General features: G+C 37.3%; 1 protein-coding gene and 1 pseudogene across 1 annotated transcript in view; both read left to right on the top strand.

Moving 5' to 3' along the window:
- The first annotated feature begins 1,322 nt into the window (after positions 1-1,322).
- Positions 1,323-24,347, top strand: part of MTIF2 (mitochondrial translational initiation factor 2) — a 52,957-nt gene continuing 29,932 nt past the window's right edge. Inside the window, exons 1-8 of the mRNA XM_020996250.2 lie at positions 1,323-1,698; positions 5,148-5,379; positions 6,002-6,122; positions 15,867-16,038; positions 17,025-17,185; positions 17,903-18,079; positions 20,905-21,044; positions 24,098-24,222. Of these exons, the coding sequence (XP_020851909.1) occupies positions 1,676-1,698; positions 5,148-5,379; positions 6,002-6,122; positions 15,867-16,038; positions 17,025-17,185; positions 17,903-18,079; positions 20,905-21,044; positions 24,098-24,222 (1,151 nt within the window). The 5' untranslated portion in view covers positions 1,323-1,675. The remainder of the gene's footprint in view (positions 1,699-5,147; positions 5,380-6,001; positions 6,123-15,866; positions 16,039-17,024; positions 17,186-17,902; positions 18,080-20,904; positions 21,045-24,097; positions 24,223-24,347) is intronic.
- Positions 2,836-4,248, top strand: LOC110215061 (alpha-enolase pseudogene; annotated as a pseudogene).

The raw sequence follows: 24,347 nt of genomic DNA, 5'->3' as shown, positions 1-24,347 counted from the left end.
ACCTATAATTCTAGTCCAGTACACTCTCTCTGAAGAGAAAAAAGTGGCCAAGTTTCTGGTCCCAACCTTCTGCTTCCCCTTGTGGCAAGAATTAAAGTCTGTCTCATTCCCCCCCCCAAAAAAAAAAAAGAATTAAAGCCTCCCTTTGGAGAAAGGTGGAGGGAGAAGAGGCTAGGGATATCTGTTTTGCTTCCCTTCAAGGCATAACAACAACACTCCCATCCTATACGTGGGGGACATCTCTTGCTACAGTACCTTAAAGCAGAAATTACAAAATTTGATACTAGAAAATGAATAGAAAGTATATGAACAGAACAAAATAGAAACATCATCAATAGAACCTAAAATATAAAATATTAGTGTTGATAAGCATATACTTTAAAATTATGAGAAATGAAATCACTCTTCAATAAAAACTACTGGGAAAACTGGGTAAGCTGTATGGCAAAAATGAAGTTTGGATGTATACTTCACAAAGTATGCCATAACAAATTTTAACTGGATTTATGATATTTAGGGAAAAAAAGGGACATTTTTAGTAAACAAGCAAGATGTCATTGAATACAAAATCCGTAAACAAGCATTTCTTAAGAGCAGTGGTGTCAAACTCACAGTATTGCAAAATGATAATCCCTTTGTACATTTGGAGCACTGGGTTCAATTCTAGGTGTCATTTTAGGAAGATTATTGATAAACCTGGTCAAATCAGTTAATCTCCCTGGGCCTCATTTTTCTGATCAGTAAATCGAGGGGATCTCTGAGATTCCCTCCAGCTCGTTCATGACCCTGTTTTGATAAAGTGGAGTCATGAGGAAGGTGGTCAGAATAAAGCAACTAGAGGTCACGCATTATAAAAGTAGGTTCCAGGAACTGGGGATATTCAACGTGGAAGAGAGAAGCATTTTTGTTATCTTTTTTTTTGAAGACCTGTCACTTAGAAGAAGGTTAGAGGTTCTATTTGGCCCCAGGAGCAGAGCCAGGTGGAAATTGCAAGTCAGTCAATAAGCATTTATTAGATGCCTAGTACTACGTGCTAAACCTTGGGGATGGAAGAAAAGGCAAAATACAGTCCCTGCTCTCAAGGAGCTCACAAAGGCGGAAGACACTTCAAAGGAGCAAACAGATCCTGAGAGGACCACGGAGGGTGAGGAAGATGGTGAAGGCGAGGGGTAGGACGGACAGATTAAGGACTCTCAGACAGCACAGGGAATAAGATGTTATGAAAGCAGGAACTGACAGCTGGTGGGAGGTACCAGGGATGCGCACGCGTGTCCCGCGCACAGGCAGAGGAAAGACATCTTGCCTAGAGGAGGCAGAGCTTACGGCTTCCGGCGGAAGAGGCCTTGGGGACACAATAAAGGACGGACTGGCAGCTTGTTGGGGCGCCGGAAGGGGATCTCTGGAGCTTGTCCCGCCGGCTTGCAAACGATTTCTCTGTTCGCCTCCTCCATCTGTGAGTAGGGTCGGCTTAACTGCTGCTGCCCTGGCTGGTCACCATGCTCATTTCGTGAGATCTCGGGACATCCAGCTGCCCTTTGTGTGCGTTAGCATCTCCGTGAACTTGATCCCACGATCGTTGTCACCTTGCATCACGGACCCCGGTCCTTGCAGGGGCCTCTGATCCAACCTGGACGTCAGTGCCGAGTAACACGTCTCCACACACATCTCAAATTGCATGGGCACCCCATCGTGTTTAAGGTCAGACGAAAATGTTTCCGGTGGAAGTCCCAAACGTTCTGTCAGCTGATGTTTTCAGGAGTAACAACAGTAATAAGAATAGCATTTATATAGCACTTTAAGGCGAGGTGCTTTACCAAGGTTACCTCATATTCAGTCCTCACAACAACCCGGAAAATAGGTGCTGTTATTGTCCACACTTTACAGATGGGCAAATGGGCTGAGAGAGGTTGTGACTTGCCCAGACAGGACTTGAACTCCCTGACTCCCAATGCCAATACTAATCTGTGCCTCTTGGCCGCTTCTGTTTTTTCCAACCAAATTGCCCTATTGTCTTTTAAATGAACACAGTTGTGTGTAAAGAGCCATCATGGACTGGTAGTCACCAAACGTAGGTTTTCTGCTTGGTAATTTCATAGGACCTGGGTTTCCCATCTGTAAAATGAGGCAATTGGACTAAGATCAGGGATTTTGTGGTTTTTGTGTGTTTTTTTGGGCGAGGCAGTGGGGTTAAGTGACTTGCCCAGAGTCACACAGTTAGCGTTATGTGTCTGAGGCCGAATTTGAACTAGGGTCCTCCTGAATCCAGGGCCTGCTGCTCTATCCACTGCGCCACCTAGCTGCCTCTTGGGTTTCATTTTTCTTACCTTAATGGATGGAGTAGGAGGTGAAGGGAGGGAGAGAATTTGGAACTGAAAATAAAAATTAAGAAGATTAATTTAAAAAAAAAAGAACCCCTGGACTAGTTGATTCCTCAGGTGCCTTCCAAAGGATAAATTTCTGTGGAGATAGCCATTTTATAATGCTTATTGAGCCTTACACCTGAAATCCGGAAGACCTAAATTCAAATCCAACCTCAGATACTTGGTAGTTGACTGACCTTGGGCAACGCATTTGTCTCTGTGTGTCTCAGTTTTGTTATTTGTAAGATGAAGCTAATAATAGCACTTACTTCCCATTGTTATTGTGAGGGCAGAATGAGATATTTGTAAAGCACAAAGAACCTATGTAAATGTTAGCTATTATTATTCCAAAAAATAGGTCTTTTAGTTCCTAACTACATTTTTGATTATATACTTTTTCCTGCTTCAAATGCCTTCCTCTTTCACTTTGCTAATGTGTGACAATTTCTTCTTTCAAGAATTACCTTAAAACTTGTCATTTTAAAAGAAGGCTTCCTGCCCTCGGCCTCTGTTCTCTGAGCCCAGCGGAGGAAGCATCATACCAGAAACTCAACATGTCTATTTGCAAGATCCAGGCAAGAGAGATCTTTGACTCTCGTGGGAACCGCACTGTTGAAGTTGATCTCTACACTGAAAAAGGTCTCTTCCAAGCTGCTGTGCCCAGCGGTGCTTCTACCGGTATCCATGAAGCGCTGGAACTCTGAGACAATGATAAGACCTGCTACATGGGGAAAGGTGTCTCAAAAGCGGTTGAGCACATCAATAAAACTATTGCCCCAACCCTGCTTAGCAAGAAACTGAACGTTGTGGAGCAGGAGAAGATCAACAAATTGATGATAGAGATGGACGGCACTGAGAATAAATCTAAATTTGGTGCAAATGCCATATTGGGAGTGTCTCTGGCTGTTTGTAAGGCTGGAGCTGCTGAGAAAGGTGTCTCCCTGTTCCGCCTATTGCTGACCTTGCAGGCAGTGATGAAGCCATCCTGCCCGCTCCTGCCTCCAACGTGATCAATGGTGGCTCCCATGCTGGTAACAAGCTGGCAGTGCAGGAGTTCACGATCCTCCCTGTTGGAGCAGCACGCTTTAAGGAGGCCATGCGCATTGGAGCTGAGGTCTACCACAACCTGAAGAGCGTGATTAAGCAGAAATATGGACAGGACGCCACCAACGTAGGGGGTGAGGGTGGCTTTGCTCCTGACATCCTGGAGAATAAGGAAGCTCTGGAGCTGCTGAAGAATGCTATTGGTAAGGCTGGCTATACTGAGAAGGTCGTAATTGGCATGGATGTTGCTGCTTCAGAATTCGTCCAATCTGGGAAATATGACTTGGACTTCACGTCTCCTGATGATTCCAGCAGATACATCTCCCCTTCTGAGCTGGGGGACATCTACAAGAACTTCATCAAGGACTATCCAGTGGTGTCTATTGAAGATCCCTTTGACCAGGATGATTGGGAAGCTTGGAAGAATTTCACTGCTACTGTGAGCATCCAGGTGGTAGGGGATGATCTCATAGTGACCAATCCCAAGTGCGTTGAGAAAGCTGTGAGCGAGAAAGCCTGCAACTGTCTCCTCCTCAAAGTGAACCAGATTGGCTCTGTGACTGAATCTCTCCAGGCGTGCAAGCTGGCCCAGTCCAATGGGTGGGGAGTAGTGGTTTCCCATCGTTCTGGGGAGACTGAAGATACCTTCATTGCAGACCTGGTGGTCGGTCTCTGCACTGGGCAGATCAAGACTGGTGCCCCCTGCCGATCTGAGCGTCTGGCCAAGTATAACCAGCTTCTCAGAATTGAGGAAGAGCTGGGCAGCAAGGCTAAATTTGCTGGAAGGAACTTCAGAAACCCTCGGGCCAAGTAAGCTCTGTGGCCAGGAAGCCTCGGAGTTCACAGGCGCCAGTCACCGCTGTAGACGTCTGCTCCTCTCCTAAGAATGGGCAGCACCAAGTACTAGACCAGTTTTGTTTGGAGGCAGGGGCCTCGGCTGCTTAACTTCCCTCTCCCCTCCACCTTTCTGTGATGTTCTCACTGCTTCATTAGACCTGTCTTACGAGAAACTACCTGATCATGTGGCACTGTGTCAGAAAACCCTGATCGTCTTGTGACTGGGATAGAATGACCTGTTCTCACCCCCAACCCCAGTGTTGATGTGTGGAGCCATGTACTTGTGATGCGCCCCCAACGAGCCCTCAGGCCAGCTCTCTAGTGGCTTCTATGTGCAGAATAAAAGTATTCAGTGACCCACTGGAAAAAAAAAAAGAAGGCTTCCTCAACTAGTTCTGTCCTACTCTGATCATTCTGAAATGCCTACTCCTCTTTGGCACCTCCATGTGCAGTTCTTACCTAATTATTTTTCCTGTAATTCATATTTTGTTCTTTTTTCTTGTTTGTATATTATAATATATTTACTAAATGAAAATCTTAATGGCTTTATTTCTTAGGTATTAAGGAAGATATTTCTTGCAAGTTTCCTGGGTTGGGGATAATGTAGGAGGTTTTTGAAAACCTAGTGAAAGATCCAGAAGTAAACAGGGTGGTGACTTGTGATTGTTTTAGAATGGGCCTAGAAAGAAATGAATTACCAAAACAAATCTGTTCAGTGTGAAGAGCCATCATATTAGAAGATATTTGTTAGAAATGTATTTTTGAAATGAAACAGCATAAATATCTACTGTAATTGATATATGAGAAATGTCTTGTTTACATTAACAGATATTTCAGATCTGTGATTATCTTTTTTTTTAAAGTTGAAATATTCAATATTAAAGATTTTTAAAAATTTTTTTATAGGAGGAAAATGAACATAAGAATAATACTGAAGTTGGAAAATCTGATGCTGTTTCCCAGTGCTTACAGGCAGCTGCATATTCTGTGTCGAAGAAGAGTTTGTTTGGTACAATGGAAGCTTGTGCCCTCCTCCACTTACCCTGTGTATACTACCCTGTGTGTCCCACAATCCTGGCAAACAGACACATTCATCAATGTTGCGTTATCACAGTGTAGGCTTTTAAGTGTAAAGAAGGTACTCAACATCTTTTTTGTAGTCACTTTATTGTTAATGCTAAGATAAAAGTACCCAGTGCCATTCTTAGAAATTAATTTTGAATTTTTTTTATTTAAAGACTCCTTATTTCTAAATGCTGCATACTAAGTAATCTGTTTTTGGTGGGGGTAGAGAGAAGAAGAGAATTTTCAGTTGGCCAGAAATACTGATGATAATTGGCATTAATATAATGCTTCAAAATTTACAAAGCATTATATATTATTTCATTTGATTCTCTCAATAACCTTTTATTGTCAGAATTATTATACCCATTCTGCAGATGAGAGTAATGGACCTCAGAAAGTTAACCTTCCCATGGTCATACAGCCAGTAATTTTCATAAACAAAATTTGAACCCAAGTTTCTCCTGGTTCCCAAAGTCCAGCACTCTCTGCTATCAGGCTGCCATTTTGTTATACTGAAAACAGTATGTGTTGTCTTAAATTAATAATGTCATATGTCACTTTCAGCCTGAAGATCAAATTATGTGAGAATATATATTTGAAAAGAATTTAGTAGCTATTGTATGAAAAAAAGATTAGCCACAAATAATCTAATCCTGTCACTTAGATTTCTTTCTTCCTATATGAATTTTTTATAGGGAGAAAGACCACAGAAATCTAAGCTACCTTGGAAGGACTCTAAAAAGGAACAGCAGGAGGTAGAGGTATGGAATGGAATGACTGTTGAAGACCTTGCCAGATCTATGAATAAAGACATAGGTGAGCCAGATGTCTTTGAAAGGAAGCGAAACCCAAGAATACTGGAGGGCTAGTGTTTCATTTAGCGTCAAGTTGAGACAGTCAAGGATGAAGAATAGAATATCATTTAAAGAATAACATGTTTAAGTTGTTTTCCAGACTTATTCAGGTTATGGGTCATAATTAATTCTGCGTCTAAGACAATTCCAAAAGACTCACGATGGAAAATGCTATCCACATCCAGAGAAAGAACTATGGAGTCTGAACGCAGATGGAAGCATACTATTTGCTCTCCTTTTCTTGTTTTGTTTTATTTCTTCTTTCTCATGGTTCCTCCCATTAGTTCTAATTCTTTACGTCATGACTAATGTGAAAATAAGCTTAATATGAATGTATAAGTAGAGCTTATATCAGATTACATGCCGTCTTGGGGAGAGGGGCAGAAAGAGAGGAGGAGAAAATTTAAAACTCAAAATCTTTTGGAAGTGAATGTTGAAAATTAAAAATAAATAAATTATTAATAAATAATCCTGGGACAGATTGCCACATATAGTTTTCTATCTTTAGCAAAATAAGAACAAATATTTTTACTCATTTAACCTTTCTTAGAAAATTGATGTAGATTATTGAAATGAGGCCAAAGACTGTCTTTGATATTCCTGTATACTTTTTCTCATCCATTTTTTTTCTTCATTGATTCAGCATTCCATAAATATTTATTAAGCTCCTACTATGTGCAATAAACTCTGTTAGGTCCTGGGGATAAAAAGTTAAAAAGTGATACAGTCTTTTCCCTCAAGTTACTAATAGTATAGGGGTAAGAGGTATACACAAATAACTATGTAATACAGTTAAGGATCTGATAAGATACAGGTAAAAGATCTGATCCTCCATATGAGGAGTTAATTGAGCACAATAATGAGAGATTGAGGAAAGAGGGGTAACTGCTTAATGAGAGTGATGAAGGATCAGGGAGGGTTTCATGGAGAAGGTGGGACTTGAGAAAAAAAAGGTTTCAGTATGGGGAGATATACAGACGGAATGTGTTTCAGATGTAGGTGGAGGGATTACCTTCACAAATATATATGGAGGTGGAAGAGAGCAGGATGAGAATGATAATTCTTTTTTGGCTTCCTAGGAAATAAGACTTGAATGATTGAACTACCAGGATAGGGCATTAATTGAACTACCATTGACTACCAGGATAGGGCACTAATGAAGGTCTTTGAACAATGAAAGTAGTTGGTCAGACCTGCATATTTGAAAGATGGCTTTGTCAACTGCATAAAGGATGAATTAGAGATCAGTTAGTAGTCTAGGCCACAGGGGATGACAGCTTGCCCTAGTGTCACGGCATTGTGAATGGAAAGAGGGGATGCATAAGGGGATATTTCAGAAAGAACTGACAGGCCTTGTCAACTGACTTAGGAATGGCACGTGAGGGAAAGGAAAGAATCAAAGATGACTCTGTAGTTTTAAGCCTAGGTGCCTAGAAATATGGTGATATCTGCAATAATGGTGTTTTTCTAGCTTTAAATGCTAAGATTCTAAATGGGAAAGTTAAGAGAAAAGGCTGGTTTGTGGAATAAAATAAAAAGTTGTGGAAATGGTGAATTTTAGGTGGTGGCAGGACAATTTAGTTGGAGATATAGAGAAGGCAGCTTGGTGCTCAGGAGGTAAGGATTGAAGCTATATATTTGGAAGTCAGTTGAAAGAACATAATTTTGAAATCATAGCATTAGAGATCACCAAAGGACAGATCATTGTGCAGTACTCATGTTTAGGGAGTTAGGGATGAAGAGGTAGGAAAGGAGGCAGAGAAGGAGGAAAAGAACTAGAATGGCATAGTATAATGGAAGCCAAAGAAAGAAAGAGTGTTAAACAGTGTGAAATCTTTGTGAGAGAAAGGTCAAGGAAGATCTGAGAAAAGGCCATTGTCTTTGGCAATGATGAGGTGATTGACCTTTAAGAAAGCCATTTCAGCAGAGGATCTGGGACAGAAGCTGGTTTGGAAGTATTGAGGAATGAGGATGTAAGGACCAGGATGTGATGACTTCTCTATTGAGACATTTGTTGTGAAAGAAAGGAAAAAGGATGGTAGTTAGAGTAATAGGGTTTAAGGAAAGTTTGCCTTTTTTTAAAAAGGGTACTGGACAGTATTTGTAGGCAGAGGAAAGGAATGAGACAGAGCAAGATAATTGCTAGATCAAGTGCTATGAGTAGCAGGAAGAGATGAGATCAAGGGCATAAGAGAGGAATTAGCATTAGAAAGGTGAAAGAACACTTCTTTCTGTAAGACAGTAAGAGATTTGTTTTTGGAAATACCAGAACAAATTTACAATAACATTTTCATCTATAATATAGTTTTGTAATTTTTGCTTGGCAAGGACGGCGTTGGAGCCAGATTCCCAGTTGGGAATGTGCTTTGTAATTTTTCCTCTTCTGTCATTATGTTCATTAAAATATTTTAATCATTCAGTTAGGATGATAAAATAAGTTAGGAAATCAAATTGTAAACTGTTTTACTGGTATATTTCTGATTTAAATTCTTTATAGAAAAACAATGACTCATAATGCAGGTTGTTGAAACAGGAAGAAACAAAACCTAAACCTTGAAACAACAGCTTTTTTTTTTTTTTGTGAGGCAGTTGGGATTAAGTGACTTGCCCAGGGTCACACAGCTAGTAAGTGTCACATGTCTAAGGTCAGATTTGAACTTGGATCCTCCTGACTTCAAGGACAGAACTCTATCCACTGTGCCACCTAGCTGCCTCAAAACAATAGCTTTTCAATAAAAATAGTTATATTTTATATAATAGTTATATAATAGTGAGCCAGTATTTTGTTTAACAGTGAGATTGGTAGAGTTGCAATAAGCCAAGAGAAATGGTGTTGTGTGTTCCCTACTTTAGAAATGCTTAACATCTCAATGCATGTGATTTTTAAAAAAGGGGGGGGGCGCGGCTAGGTGGCACAGTGAAAAGAGCTCTGGCATTGGAGTCAGGAGGACCTGAGTTCAAATCCAGCCTCAGATACTTAACACTTACTAGCTGTGCGACCCCAGATGCCTCACCAAAAAAAGCAAAAAACCCAAAACAGGACAAATTTTATTTTTTCTTTTATTTATTCATTCAGTGCTTTTTTGTTTGTTTTGTTTTCAGATTTGTTCATCTTTTCTTTGATTTTCAGAATTTCTATTTTGGTGGTGAATTAGGGTTTTAAGATTTGTTGGTTTTCTAGTTTTTTAAGTTGCATGGGCAATATATTGATCTGATTTTTCTGTCTCCTGTTGATGAAAGTGTTTAGAGATATAAATTTTCCCCTAATGACTGCCCTGGCTGTAGCTCAGTAATTTTAAACATATTGTCCCATTGTTGTCATATTTAACAAAATTATCTCTTGTTTCTATGATTTATTCTTTGATCCACAATTCTTTAAGATTGTTAGTCTCAAATTAATCTTTACTCCTTTCCTTAATAGTTTTTTTAAAAAATAAAATTCTTATTGTAATGTGGTTAGAAAAGATATGTTTATTTTTTCTAGATTTCTGCATTTATTTGCGAGGTTTTTATGCTGTACATATATAACCTCTCTCTCTCTCTCTCTTTCATTTTTATTTCCATTCAGAGATTTCCAGAGATCTGTCATATCTAACTTTATTGAAATTCTATTTAAATCCTTAATGTCTTTCTTGTTGGTTGGTTGGTTGGTTTGTTTTTGGTTAGATTTGTCTGGGTCTGAAAGGAGTACATTGGGGTGTCCTGCTGTTATGGTTTCACTTTATATTTTTCCCTGTAACTCATTTAGAATTTCCTTTAAGTTAAATATTTGTTTACTTTTAAGTATTCAAGTGCTGTTTTATTTGGGGAATTCATGTTAAGTGTTGATATTAATTCGTTATCTCTGTTACCTTTGAGTAAACATAATTTTACTGTTTATCTCTGTCTATGGCATCTAGGTGGTACAGCAGATAGAGTGCCAGGCCTGGAGTTAGGAGGACTCATCTTCCAGAGTTCAAATCCAGTTTCAGATACTTACTAGCTATGTGACTCTGGGCAAGTCACTTAACCTCTGTCTACCTCAGTTTCCTCAACTGTAAAATGGGGGATAATAATAGCAACTACATCCTAGAGTTTTTGTAAGGATCAAGTGAGGTGATATTTGTAAAGGATTTAGCATAGTGCCTTGCTGTATAGGCAACATATATTTGTAATATGTCATATGTAACACATGTATGTATAATATATAATTATATATAATCATCTTATTATAATTATGTTTTATATGTACTTATACCATATATGTAGGTGCTATATAAAAATGGTACTACTACCACTACTACTACTACTACTACTACTACTACTGCTACTACTTCCTTTAAAACCTTACTTGCTAAATATTTCCATCTTTTTTCTAAAGTTAATTTGTTATACCAATGACTAACCCTTTCCTGAGTCTACATTCTTATGCCTTTTTCTTGTTTCCTCCTGTGTCTCTGTTGAGTTAAATGTATTTTTGCATCCAACTCTGTGTGTGTGTGTGGTTGTGTTTGTGTGTGTGTTTATATCACCCCTTTTGTGATTACTTTGGGTGAAAGTGAGGTCCAAGTGTTACTTGCTTCCCTTAGCCCTTGCTGCTTCTTTGTATAGTTTTCTGTTTGTTTACTACAGTTGTTTGGAAGAAATTCCCCCACCCTTCATTCCCATTTTTTCTCTGTAATATTGCTTTCCCCCTTCATTTCCTTTCTTCTTTAAGATCATCAAACATAACAAAACCATTCCAAGGCATGCTGTCTTATTTAATGACAGTAGGGTTCTGGGAGGACAGTTGCGTCTTACCTCTTCTTAAAATGTAAAATACTTCATCCCTGTTTAATCTCTTTTGTTATTTCTCTTGCTATTTTGTTTTTATGTCCGAGTTTCTACTCTACTCTTGTCTTTTCATTAGGAATGCTTGGAAGTTTTCTATTTCATTAAAGATCCTGTAGGATTATACCCAGTTTTGTTAGGTATGTTATTCTTGGTTGTAAGTTTATAACTTTTGCTTCCTGGAATATCATATTCCAAGGTCTCTGCTCCTTTATTGTCACAGCTGCTAAATCTTGTGTGAGTCTAACTATGGCTCTTAAACTTGTTCTTTCTGGCTGCTTGTAGTATTTTTTTGACCTAGAAGCCTTGATTTTGGCTGTGGCATTTATTTTGAGATTTCTGTCAAGAGATGACTGATGAATTCTTTCTATTTTAACTTTGTCCTCTTGATCTAATATGTCTGTGCAGGTTTTATTTATGATTTCTTGAAATTTTATATCCAAGATCTTTTTCTGATTGTGGCTTTCAGGTAACCCAATGATTCTTGAATTATCTCTTTTTTATCTGTTTACCAGGTCAATTGTTTTTGGGTTTTTGTGTGTGGTTTTTTTTTTTGGCTAGGCAGTGGGGTTAAGTGACTTGCCCAGGGTCACACAGCTAGTAAATGTTATGTGTCTGAGGCTGGATTTGAACTCAGGTACTCCTGAATTCAGGGCTGGTGCTCCATCCACTGTGCCACCTAGCTGCCCTGCAGGTCAGTTGTTTTTGACTTGAGATCTTATACATTTTCCTCTGTTTTGGTGTTTTGACTTTGTTTTAATATTTCTTGTCTCATGGAGTCATTAACTTCTATTTTATCTGTTTTAATTTTCAAGAAATCTATTGCATGGGTAAGGTTACCTCTGATACTAAGCTGTTAATTCTTCAGAATCTTTCCATGAAAGCACTCATTTCTTCTCCAATTCTCTCTAAAATGCTTATTTAATTTATAAAATCATTTAAAAAAATCTTTTTAAAAAAGTCTTGTCTTATTTCTTTTAGTAATTCTAGCTAAACTTGTGCCCGAGCTGTGTTTTTCCTCAAGGCTTTGCTTGTAGATGTTTTGAAATCATTCTTTTCAGGGTTTGTGTCTTGAGCTTTACTGTCATAATAGTTCTTTATGGTGAGAATCTTTTTTGTTTGTTTACTTATTCTTTTACTCTTGCTCCTGCAATCAGGGCTTTTAGTTAGGGCCAGGCTCTTTGCAGTTCTGGAGAGAATGTGTGGGCCTTGTTTCTTTCCTGATTTCTGTTCTCTGGGATCTTGCTGCTCTTTCTGGGTATTAAGTACTGTTTTCTTTAAGGATCTTTGGAATAGCTTAGTTTGGGGATTTGCAAGCTTTCAGTGTGCCCAAAGTGGTCTGATCTAGTGTAAAAATGTGTTGTTGTACTCCTAATCTGAGTTTTGCAAGCTCCCTACTTGTATGGCTTGCCCCTGGTTGTAGCTCTTGTCAACTGCTCCTGGACCCACCCCCTTGTAAGCTAATTGGAAGGCTTTGCAGGTTCAGAGAGATGGAACTGTAGGCTCTTCCTTGGTCTGAGCTCCTTGCCCTGGTTAGTTAACTGTAAGATTCAGATCAAGCTTTGGGGTGAATTTAATACTCCATTCCAGGGTCATGCTCAATACACAGCCTGAGACTGTTCTTTGACATATAGTGGCTACATATTCTCTCTTAAATCCTACAGGATCTCTGATGCAGCTCTAGGGTATTCAGAACAGACCTTCCGGTTGGCATCAAACTCACTGCACAGAGAACACAGTATCAGGACTACTTGCCCTTGTACACAGCTGCAGGTTGTACTTCAGTTTCCTTACTGAAGGCTCTGCTGGTGTCTTCCTTGCTAGACCCCATGTCCGGTACTTGTGGATCTCTATTTTTCTCCTTATGTTGACTGGGAAAATGATGATCACTGTGATGCTTCCTTGGGTTTCTTGACCACTACTTGATCTGGTTTCTTTTTATAGGTGTTTGTTGGAGTACTGCTGTACTGCTTCCTCCTCCGACATATTTACTGATCGCTCATCTTAGAGCCCTTGTGATCACAATGTCATGATAGAGGTTAGAAAATCGGCATTCTGAAATGTGTTTTATAGATCTGATGTTTAGGGTGTTATGAAAACATCCTAAACATCAGATCTGTAAAACACATTGTAATTTTTTACATGCAAACCTTAGATTAATGGAGAAAACAAATGCACAGAATCAACAAAGGAAAATATGCAGAATGTTCTGCAATAAAGCTGTATCTGTAGTGGTCCTATAATTAGTATTGATAGATCAGGTCTGAAAGGTTCTCTAAGTCCAATGGAACATCATTATCTCAAATTTGGTTTATTTTATTTTTTTCCAATTTTTTTTGAATATTTTTATTTAAAGTTTTGAGTTCCAAATTCTGTCCTTCCCTACCTCCCTTCCCCTTTCTCTGAGATAGCAAGCAATCAGATATAGGTTATACATGTGCACTTATGAAAAACATTCCTATAGTAGTCATTTTGTACAAGGAGACTCGAATAAAAGAAAAAAAAAAGGAAAAAGAAAGTGAAAAATAGCTTGTTTCAGTCTGTATTCAAACAATATTAGGTCTTTCTCTGGGGGTGGATAGTATGTTTCATTGTTAGTGCTTTGAGATTGTCTTAAATCATTGTATTACTGAGAGTAGTTAAGTCATTCATAGTTCTTCATTGAATAATATTGCTATTACTATGTACAACATTCTCCTGGTTTTTTTTTGTATCACTTCATGTAAGTCTTTCCAGGTTTTTCTGAAATCATCCTGCTTGCCATTTCTTGTTGCACAATAATATTCTATTACAATCATATACCACAGCTTGTTTAGCTATTCTCCAATTAATGGGTATTCCTTCGATTTCCAATTCTTAGCCACTACAGAAAGAGCTTCTATATATATTTTTGTACAAATGGGCCCTTTTCCCTTTTTTAGGATGTTTTTGGGATATAGACCTAGGAGTGGTATTGCTGGATCAAAGGGTATGCACAGTTTTATAGTCTTTTGGACACAGTTACAAATTATTCTCCAGAATATTTTTAGTGTGCTTTTAAAAGCCTGTGTGAGTATCCCATGTTTAGTAACATTTATCAGTTGTACACTGTATACTTTTAGGTATTTCAAAAGGACACTGATGCTCCTTCTTCCCCCCCCCCCAGCTTTATGTGTATGTATGTGTGTATATATATGTATAAAATGTTGTGTGACCATATCTGGGGTAAACAGGTGGATGCAATATTAGTCATGTCCCATTTAACAATGATAATTAAGTGACTATCATCCTTTAATAGAGAATTGTAAAGAGCCTGTTCTTTTATTTTGATACTCATTAGGCCTTGAGTATCTCAGCCACTCTGCTGACTTTTCTAAGATATTAAATATTGCCCATTGGCACTGGGTATCACAATGGTACAATGGTACTAGAATCCCTTGGCTTAATCTGTTTTAACTGTGAGCAAAAATTACTAGCTCTGAGGGATTTTGGACTTTGGGTGTATAATGGACATACACAATGGTAGGTGACATTTTCATTTCCCCACTAATTTTGTGTGTGTGTGTGTGTGTGTGTGTGTGTGTGAAACTCCGTTATTGGAAGTATTTTTTTCATTGTTGATCAGATCCAGATATTGAGATGACACATCTACTGTGAGAACAACATAACTGGTACTGTTTATCTGAAAATTTTTATACTCGTTTTATTTATCAGTATATACACACATGCATGCACCTATCACATTTTACTACTGTAGAGTTAATGTGAATTTTTTAAAAATGTCATTGCAACAACAATCATTTTCATATGACTAGGAGAGAATCAGTTCCTAGTGAGTGAACAAAAGCCACTAAATTAAAAAGCAGGATGCAAATGCAAAGGGTAATGTTAGGTATGTCTTTTATTTTGTTTTGTTTTAGTGCTGCTCTTGAGAGAAAAAATAAATGTTTATATTAAAAAAAACAACAAAAGGACACTGATGCTTAACTTTTTCATATTTTCATTAATAATTTCACTATTTGTGTCAGATGCCAATATTCACCCAAGTCATTAATGTTCAAAACCTTGATGTTATTTTTCATTCTTTTCTTTACTTTTTATTTGTAGATAGTTACCCGATCCTGCCAAGTCTTTCTTCACAGCATTCAAATTTGTCTCCTCCGGTCTGTTCCTCTTGACATCATCCCTGCCTGTGTCTACTTTATCACCTGACCAAACTATTATAATAATCTCCTTAAAGATCTTCCTGCCTTTACTCTTTCATCTTGTCAATCCATCCTTTATACAGCCTCAGATAAATCCTTATTATGTGTAGATCTTATTATGTGATTTCTGCCCAAAAATGTCCAGTGGCTTCTATTACTTACCAAGTAAAGTTCATATTTCTTTGTCAAAGTATTCAAGACCCTTCACAATCTGCCACTGTCTTGATTTTCAACCTTATTTCAAATTAGTCCCTTTCTCATACTCTGTGCCCCAGTCAAACCATAATACTCACTAACTCTTGAATATGCTCTGAGCCTTTTCTCTATGTTTTTGCTCGGGTTGTTTTCCTATGACTGCAATTCTCATCTTTTTTCTTTCTTGACTGTTGAATTCCTCTACCTATCCCTTAAGGCTCATCTCAAGTGCCATCTCATTCAGAAAGCCTTTACTTATAATCTTATTGGTAAAGACACAACTTTTTTTTTTTAATCTTTCTAATGGACTTAACAAATAGCTCTGTGCATTGTTATAGTGATCTGTGTTCAGGTCTTGTCTCCCTTCTGAACCTTAAGATTCTTGTTGTGTTTAAACTTTGCCTCCTTCCTGGTGCCTAGCCCAGTGCACCTGTATCTATGGGCTTTTAAAATAAGCAGTGGTGAAATTGAACATTGAACTCTATTCTTCTTAAAAGCTGTATCATCTCTTTCACTAGATCATGTATATGAGGCTCTGTTGAATACTTCTCTTGATATTGACTTACTTGAGCCTGAGTCACCCCTAGATGATATTTGGATTAAGGAAGTTTTAAAAAAATCGGGGAAGAAGTACAAAAGAGCCCAACTAAAACAAGAAAAAGTCAGAGAAAACAAAGATGCTGTGAGAAGGTAAAAATTCAAGTTTAATATTTTTTTAAAAATGGAAACACCAATCAATTACCAAGGATTTATTGAGTACTTACTATATGTCAGTTTCTGTGCTAGATGTTGGGGGTACAGGGAAAGTTGATTCTCTCAAGGAGCTTACATGTTCCTAGGAAGACATCATGTACATAGAGGAATATATACAAAGCAAATACAGGGTAATTCTAATGGGAAGCATTAGCCAGTTGAAGAGGATAAGGAAAAGCCATGTGTAGGAGGTGGCCTTTGAGCTGACTTTTGAAGGAAACTAAATATTCTAAGAATTGAAGTTGATGAGGCAGTGCATTCTAGGCTTGGTTATTTAAAACATATACTTTAGGAATTGCTTTATATCTTGAAAATGCTGTGAGTATATTGAGGTAAATTTTTTCTTATTTCAAATGTGCAAAGCATTTTAAAGCAACATTGTTACTTTGAAGATATATTTGATTGTTAAAAATGAGGATTAGGGGCAGCTAGATGGCGCAGTGGAAAGAGCACTGGCCCTGAAGTCATCAGGACCTGAGTTCAAATGCGGCCTCAGATCAAACACTTGACACTTACTAGCTGTGTGACCCTGGGCAAGTCACTTAACCCCAATTGCCTAAAAAAAAAAATGAATGAGGATTGTGTTTCTCAGTTTGTATGATTGTATATGATTATGGATGATTGATAATTCTTGAATAAAAAATTTTGGTTCAGCAGATATATATTGAATACCTGTTTGGTATCTACCCCTCTGTTAGGAGTTGTAAGGATGTTAACTAAAAATGAACAAATTGAATACTAAAACTGTTTCGTACATGTTTCGGTCATGAATAATTTCATATCTAGAACAAAGGAAGTATAGTGATGTTTTTGTAAGTGATGATTATGCATTGTTAATTTAAAGAGCAAACTGACAACCAGTATACAGGATATACAATGTTTCTAACAGTTTTGGAATGAAAATTCTTTGCTATTAATTGTAGGCCTGAGGCAGATCCAGCTTTCTTAATCCCAAGGTTCCCTGTTGTTACCATAATGGGTCATGTTGATCATGGGAAAACAACTTTACTTGACAAACTGCGAAAAACTCAAGTAGCAGCAATGGAAGCTGGAGGCATAACACAACATATTGGCGCCTTTCTTGGTATGAACAGAGAATTATCTTTTAATGTGCCTAGGCATGCCATTTATATGTCAATAATGTGAAATGTAGTATTTCACTTTAAAAGTATGGAGAGGACAGATTGAAGCACAAACCTACTACTGATGTGGATGAAACATGCTTAGATACTTTGATAAATCCATGATTTCTCTGGTATGAGGACTCCCCCCCCTTGTCACTGCAGAACGCTGCTGCTTCAATGCCTTCTTATCTTAAGTGACTCTAGTCCAAATTTTTCCTTAAATCCTTCATGATTTAAATGTTGCTATAACAACAGCATTTGTTATCATCCTCATCATCATGTTAACAGTGTTACTCAGGGAATTGATGTGGCTGTTGTTTTCTTTTTTCTAAAATGGAGTGGTATGCAAAACATAAGTTCTTCCTCTTATCCCTGATTATTCAGGTTTTTTCTTCAGAATATACATAGGTATGTTTTTGAATTTTGTTGTACGCTTGAAATTTAAAGAATGCTACATAACAAAATACTTCATGTGCAATTTAAAGATGATATTGATGTTTCATCATCTTTTTTAATGTGAATTTATCATCTCTATCTGAATTCTAATTATTTGCTAAAACAAATCAAATCATTACTTATTTCCGAGTAGAAAACATTCAGTAATGGCACTTGTGTTTGGTTAAATTAAAGATGATACATTTTTAATTTCTTGTCTCTTTGGAATTCTGCTTTTATAGTTTCTCTACCTTCTGGGGAAAAGATAACATTTCTTGATACTCCAGGACATGCTGCCTTTTCAGCAATGAGGTCCAGGGGTGCTTACCTCACTGATATTATCATATTAGTTGTGGCAGCAGAAGATGGAGTAATGAAACAAACTGTGGAATCTATTCAACATGCCCAAAATGCTCAAGGTACTTTGTATAATTTACTATTTTTGCTTTAGTATTTGATTAAGTATAGAAATGTTGGTGGACCTAGCACGATTTAAGAAAGCAGTTCCAGTCACAGATCTGCTCTTTTAAATCCCCAAAAGGAATTTCATACCTTATCAGAGGGAATGCTTACTACTAACTCTGCAAAGTATAAGAAATAACTTGACCTCCTTTTGCCTTGGTAAAATTGGGATGGTCCTTACTTCTCCCTTTTGAAAGAGTTAGTTTTGTGAAAGTATTATAGACTTTTCCCAAGAGGAAGTGTTCTGGCAATATTGATTCTCAGTGCTTGCTTTATTGTTCCTAGTGGGATTTATCCCCGTGTAGTCACAAATCTTGCTTCCAAATTTAGGGACAATCCTTTCTCTAGTATTTATGGATTTACTTTGTTGACGTCGCAGGCACACACTCTTATCTGAGTCTATTTAATAGATTTATTGACAACTAAGCTCCTTTGTTTTATGAAGAAGAAAATCTGTCCCACATAGTCAGACCTTTCTCTTAAGTTTCTCTTAAGTCAGACCTTTACAGTAGGACACAATTTACATGTGACACAGGCATATTAAAATGTAAGGCCCCAGCCACATTTCAATGCTATATATATGGGTTATTCAGTTTTGCATTATTTTAGTTTCTACTTCCCTCCATTAATGTAATTGAGAATTTATTATGCCAGGTAAGTAAGAATGAGTGCTGGTGTTACTGATGGTGGTAAATAAACATATTAAAGCAGTGGGTAAACTAAACAGGAATGGATTCTTTTCCTTTGGTCTACTAATCTGAAATCTATAGGATTAAGATTTTTGAGAGCAGTTACAATATACTTTATATCCATATTCTCAGTAGGAGTGATGAGATTGACCATAGAATCATGAAAGCTTTTTAAAGGTCTCTGATTATGGTTGCCTAAAACATTTGAAGATCTTCATATTCTTCAGTCTAGATGAACTTAATTATTTCTGATTGTGTTTGTGTATTTTGTATTTACATTTATATATATATATATTACATATATATATACACATACATACACTTTTATATGTTTTTTATTCCTGTGACTCTCAGATAAGGATAAATAATACATTACAGATGAATAGATCTTTAAAGTTTACAGTATTTTTTCCACATAGCTTATCTCATTTGTTCCTATATTGGGTCTTACAGTAGTGGTAGAGCTGTGAAATAATTTTAATTTTAATTTATTTTATTTTATTTTTAAAAAGATTAATTAATTTATTTTTGGTTTTCAACATTCACTTCCACAAGATTTGGAGTTTCAGATTTTCTCCCTTCCTCCCTACCCTCCCATCCTCATTGAGAAGGCAAGCAACTTGATACAGGTTATACTTGTGTAGTCATACAAAACACTTCCATAGTAGTCATGCTGTGGAAAACTAACTATATTTCCCTTCATCCTATCCTACCCCCCCCATGATTCTATTCTCTCTTTTGACCCTGTCCCTTCTCAGAAGTGTTTGCTTCTGATTACCCCTCCTCCCCCAATCCGTCCTCCCCTCTATAATCCCCCCCACTCTCTTATCCCCTTCTCCCCTATTTTCCTGTAGGGTAAGGTAGCTTTCCATACCCAATTGAGTGTATGTTATTCCCTCCTTAAGCCACATCCGATGAGAATAAGATTCACTCATTCTCTCTCACCTTCCCCCACTTCCCCTCCACTGTAAAAGCCTTTTCTTGTCTGTTTTATGTGAGATAATGTACCCCATTCTACCTCTCCCTTCCTTCTTTTCCCAGTATAATCCTCTCATACTCCTTAATTTTTGAAATAATTTTTAAAAACATGAGGAATTCCTCGGTTATACTTAGATGTATTGCCAAAAATGTGCTTCTGTTTTAGTCTTTTAAGTACTATTTCCATTTTCATGTTATGAGGTTGCTTTATTTGGTAAAAAAAAAAAAAGTATACACTGGATCAGGAACCAGGAGACCTGTACTTTTGTCCTGGTTGCCCATTAGGAGCTCTAGCACCTTGATCAAACTGGGTGGGAATGGTGGTACATGCCCCTAATCCCTGCTACCAGGGGAGGCTGAATGAGGCTTGGGGACCTCACTTCTGAACTGTAGGAAAGGTAATATTCATTGGGTGTATACAGTAAGTTCTTCATTAATGTAGTAAGCTCCTGGGAGTGAAGGGCAGACAGGCTATCTGTGGAGGGAAAACTCACTTAGGAACAGGTCAGAGCTTCTATAACTATCAGCATTGGGACCCATCCAGGAGTGGCTGCTATCTATATATGTCCAGCCAACCTGAGAGAGGCAGAGACCCAGTCTTAAAAAAACAAACAAACAAATAAACAAAAAAACCTTGATCAAATTGCTTTACCTTTCTGGGCCTCAGTTTATTTATCTGTGAAGATAGGGAGATCTTCTTGGCTCTAAAATTTAGTGATTCTCTATTTTTAATTAGAGCATTTGCATGCTTTGTCATTTTACAAAGTTCTCAAAATCTCTAGGAAGTTTCCAGGGAAGTAATGACAGACTAAGTTAAATCAGTGACCTGCAGATTGTATAGCTCATATTTTCACTAGGTTTCCTACTGAAAACACAGGCCCTGGTTTACGTTATTTGATGTGTATAATATAAGAGAAACAGTAACTAAAGTTAGTAAAGAATTGCTCACTTTTGTACTTATTATCACCATTAGACCCCAAAGTGAATGTTGTAAAGCCACTGAATAAAGGAAAATCAGCACGGATGAGGACTTATCATCTTAAATGACAGAGAAGGAAGTTGTATTGTAAACTCACTTATCATTTCATCTTTTTTAAACTCTTATTTTTTTAAAGTTCCAATCATTCTTGCTATAAACAAGTGTGACAAACCAGAGGCTGATCCTGAAAGAGTGAAGAAAGAATTGTTGACTTATGATGTGGTTTGTGAAGAGTATGGGGGTGATGTTCAGGCAGTACATATCTCTGCACTTAAGGTAAGTTGTCGGAAACTTAGAGATATCCATGTTCAGGTGATAATAATACATTAAATTTGTATAGCCCTTCAAGGTTTTGAAAGGCAGTTAGTTGGCACAGTAGATAGAGCCCTCTACCTGGAGTCCAAATCTGATCTATTAGCTGTCAGATCCTGGGCAAGTCGCTTCACCTTTATTTGACTCAGTTACCTCAACTATAAAATGGGGATAATAATAGCACCAATGTCCCAGGGTTGTTGTGAGGATCAAATGAACTAATGTTTGCAAATGCCTGGCACGTAGTAGGTACTTAATAGGTGTTGGTTTCGTTTCTTGAAAATGCTCTAATATATATTATCTTGTTTGATTCTCAGAATCAATCTGTAAATTAGTCAAAGCGGATAATATTTTGTGGAGGTGGCATGGAGTAATAGATAGGATACTGGCATTGGCCTGCCTGGATTCATATTTTACCTCAGATACTTACTTGCTGTGCAGCCCAGGACACTTAATCTCTCTAAGCCTTAGTTTCCTCATATTTAAAATGAGAGGTTTGGATTTGGTTGCTACTGAGTTCCCTTCCAATGCTATATCTGTAATCCTATGATTTTATTTCCCCCATTTAGCAGCTGAGGACACTGAGCTTCAGAAACTTTAAATGACATACCTGAGCTAAGATTAAAGACCACATCTTCTAACTCCTATTCAGGGGTTATCACGATGGCTTCAGTGAAGGATAAAAATATTGAAATTTGGTTTGGGAAAATGATAAGCTAAAAATATTTTATGAGACTCTAGGAAGATTAAAACAAATCAGGGAGAATACTGGGCTTACTTCATCGATTGTTGATTGACTCTCAGTAACTATAGCTGTTAGATTTGGAGTATGCCATAGTTTTCTTTTCACTTAACCAATTAGTCCCTTCTTGCCCCTTAAATACAGTGAAGGATAGTTCCTGCATCCATCAGATACTGCTTTTAAGTAACATTAGCTGTGTCCTTCACATCTGAGACCCTCTGTATGCCCATATCAAACAGATATTTTTTTTTTATCATCAGATAACATTGAACACACACACTCACACATACGCACAGAGTTATTCCTACAGTTAAATTCTCATTCTGTCTTTACTTGTCCAAAATTTGCTGGGGTCTCAAGTGTTTAGAAATAACTTCTTATATTAATATTAAACCTGTCTCTCTGTTCCAGAAGCTCTCATATCTGTAATGTATTTTTAATTTGTCTGTTGCATTCCTTGATTTACATTTTAGATCTGCGTGAAGCACAACAACCAAGCTCATGATAATGAGATGAGGCTTTGAAGCCTTGGGCGGCTAGAAATATAAGACTTTTTCTTTGATAACATTAGATAAGTATAGCAGATATATGAATCTACCCAGTGAATGGCAGAGGTGACTTCCAATGAGGGTTGGCAGTGAGACTTGGTTTTTCCATCATAGGTAGCAGCACAGAGCCCCCTTTTTTTATAGAAGAAAAGTAACAGTTGTCTATCTACTTATAGAAATAGTTCCTTTACTATGTGTATTGAGTGAGAATTAATCAAATCATAAGAATCAGTATCTTTTTTGGAAGACCTTTTAGGTTATCTAGCTTAGCTTTATTTATTTTATATATGAAGAAAATGAGGTCCAGAGAAGAAAAATAACTTGAATAAGAATACATAGCTAGTGAATGGCAAAGCCAAGATGTGGCCACAGGTTTTTTGATTCTGAGTACTTTGACCTTTCTAAAATACCTTTCATTTACCCATAATTCTTGCCCAGTTATTTTTTATAACCATTGTCATCAATCTCATTAGTTCTGAGTGTCATCATCCCATACTGTTGTGTTGTTGTTCAGTTGTTTCATTCGTGTCTGACTCTTTGTGACCCTATTTAGGGTTTTCTTGGTAAGGATACTGGAGGGGTTTGCCATTTCCTTCTCCAGCTCATTTGACAGATGAGGAAACTGAGGCAAAAGGGTTAAGTGACTTGTCCAGGGTCACACAGCTAGTAAGTGTCTGGATTTGAATTCAGGACTTCTTGACTCCAGGTTCAGGAGTCAGTCTATCCGCTGTGCCACCTACCTGCCCACTATGGGCAGGTACTGTAGTAGAAAGAGCACCCAGTTAGGAATTGAGATACCTGTTATAGTTCTATAGTAATTGGTGACTTTAGGTAAGCCAGTTAATCTTTCTGAACTTCAGTTTCCTTGTATATTAAATGAATATAATACTAGTCCCTTTGCCAACTCATTTATTTGTTGTGAAGTTCATATGAGAAGTGTGTGAAAAGTTTGACAACTTTGAAAGACTTAAGGGCCCTGATAAACACAATGGCCAGAATACTAATGATGAAACATGCTTCCCACTTCCTGACAGAGAGGTGATGTTCTCAGAGAGCAGATAGAGACTTATTTTTGGCATGGCCAGTGTCAAGATTTGTTTTTGATTGACAATATATATTTCTTACAAGGGTTTTGTTTTTCTTTCTTATTCAAGGGGTTGGGGGAGAGTGGAGGAGATAGATTTTTGTTGACTTAAAAAATTAAATTAAAAAAAAGAAAACAGTTTGAAATGTATAAAATTCCATACAGAAGTAAAATAACATTATTGTTAGGAGAAATGATGAGGAAAGAAAATCCAACAATTCAACACACATTTATTAAATACCTACTTAGTGTTAGGCACTAGGAATATAAAAAACAAAAAGAAGATTGCTAGGGGCTGGTTTAGGAGTATAAGAAGGATTAAAGAGAGGAAGATTAAAAAAAGTAGAGAAAAATAAAAGGTGGGATGTATGGTGATGAGTTATAGAGATCTACCAACAGTGACTAATGTGACATAGGTTGCTTGCTTCCTTTTGGAACTTTTGACCTTGGGCTAACTTATTTTTCTAGAAATTTTCTTTTTAACTGGTTCTTATAATTAATTAAAAATTAATTGAATACACTTTAAGAGGAAAAAGTATAATGTATATACCAAAGATTAATGTACTTTCTGTCTTAAGTACAGGTATGTAGTGAGTAATTGTATCACAGATAATTTTTAGTAATACTTTTTTTGCTTTTAAAGGGTGACAATCTGATGGCTCTGGCAGAGGCAACAGTTGCTCTTGCAGAAGTATTGGAGCTGAAAGGAGATCCCACTGGTCTTGTGGAAGCAGTAGTGGTAGAGTCTCGAACAGATAAAGGAAAAGGGTAGGATTGCTAATATGTGTGTGTGTGTATATATATATATACACACATATATACACATACATACATGCATACATACATATATATATATGTATATATATATTGCTATTTATTGGTTATACTTTCTA

This window comes from Phascolarctos cinereus, unplaced genomic scaffold (assembly GCF_003287225.1).
Source record: "Phascolarctos cinereus isolate Bilbo 61053 unplaced genomic scaffold, phaCin_HiC Scaffold_2;HRSCAF=192, whole genome shotgun sequence".
NCBI lineage: Eukaryota > Metazoa > Chordata > Mammalia > Diprotodontia > Phascolarctidae > Phascolarctos > Phascolarctos cinereus.
This window is presented reverse-complemented; position numbering and strand designations above follow the sequence as displayed.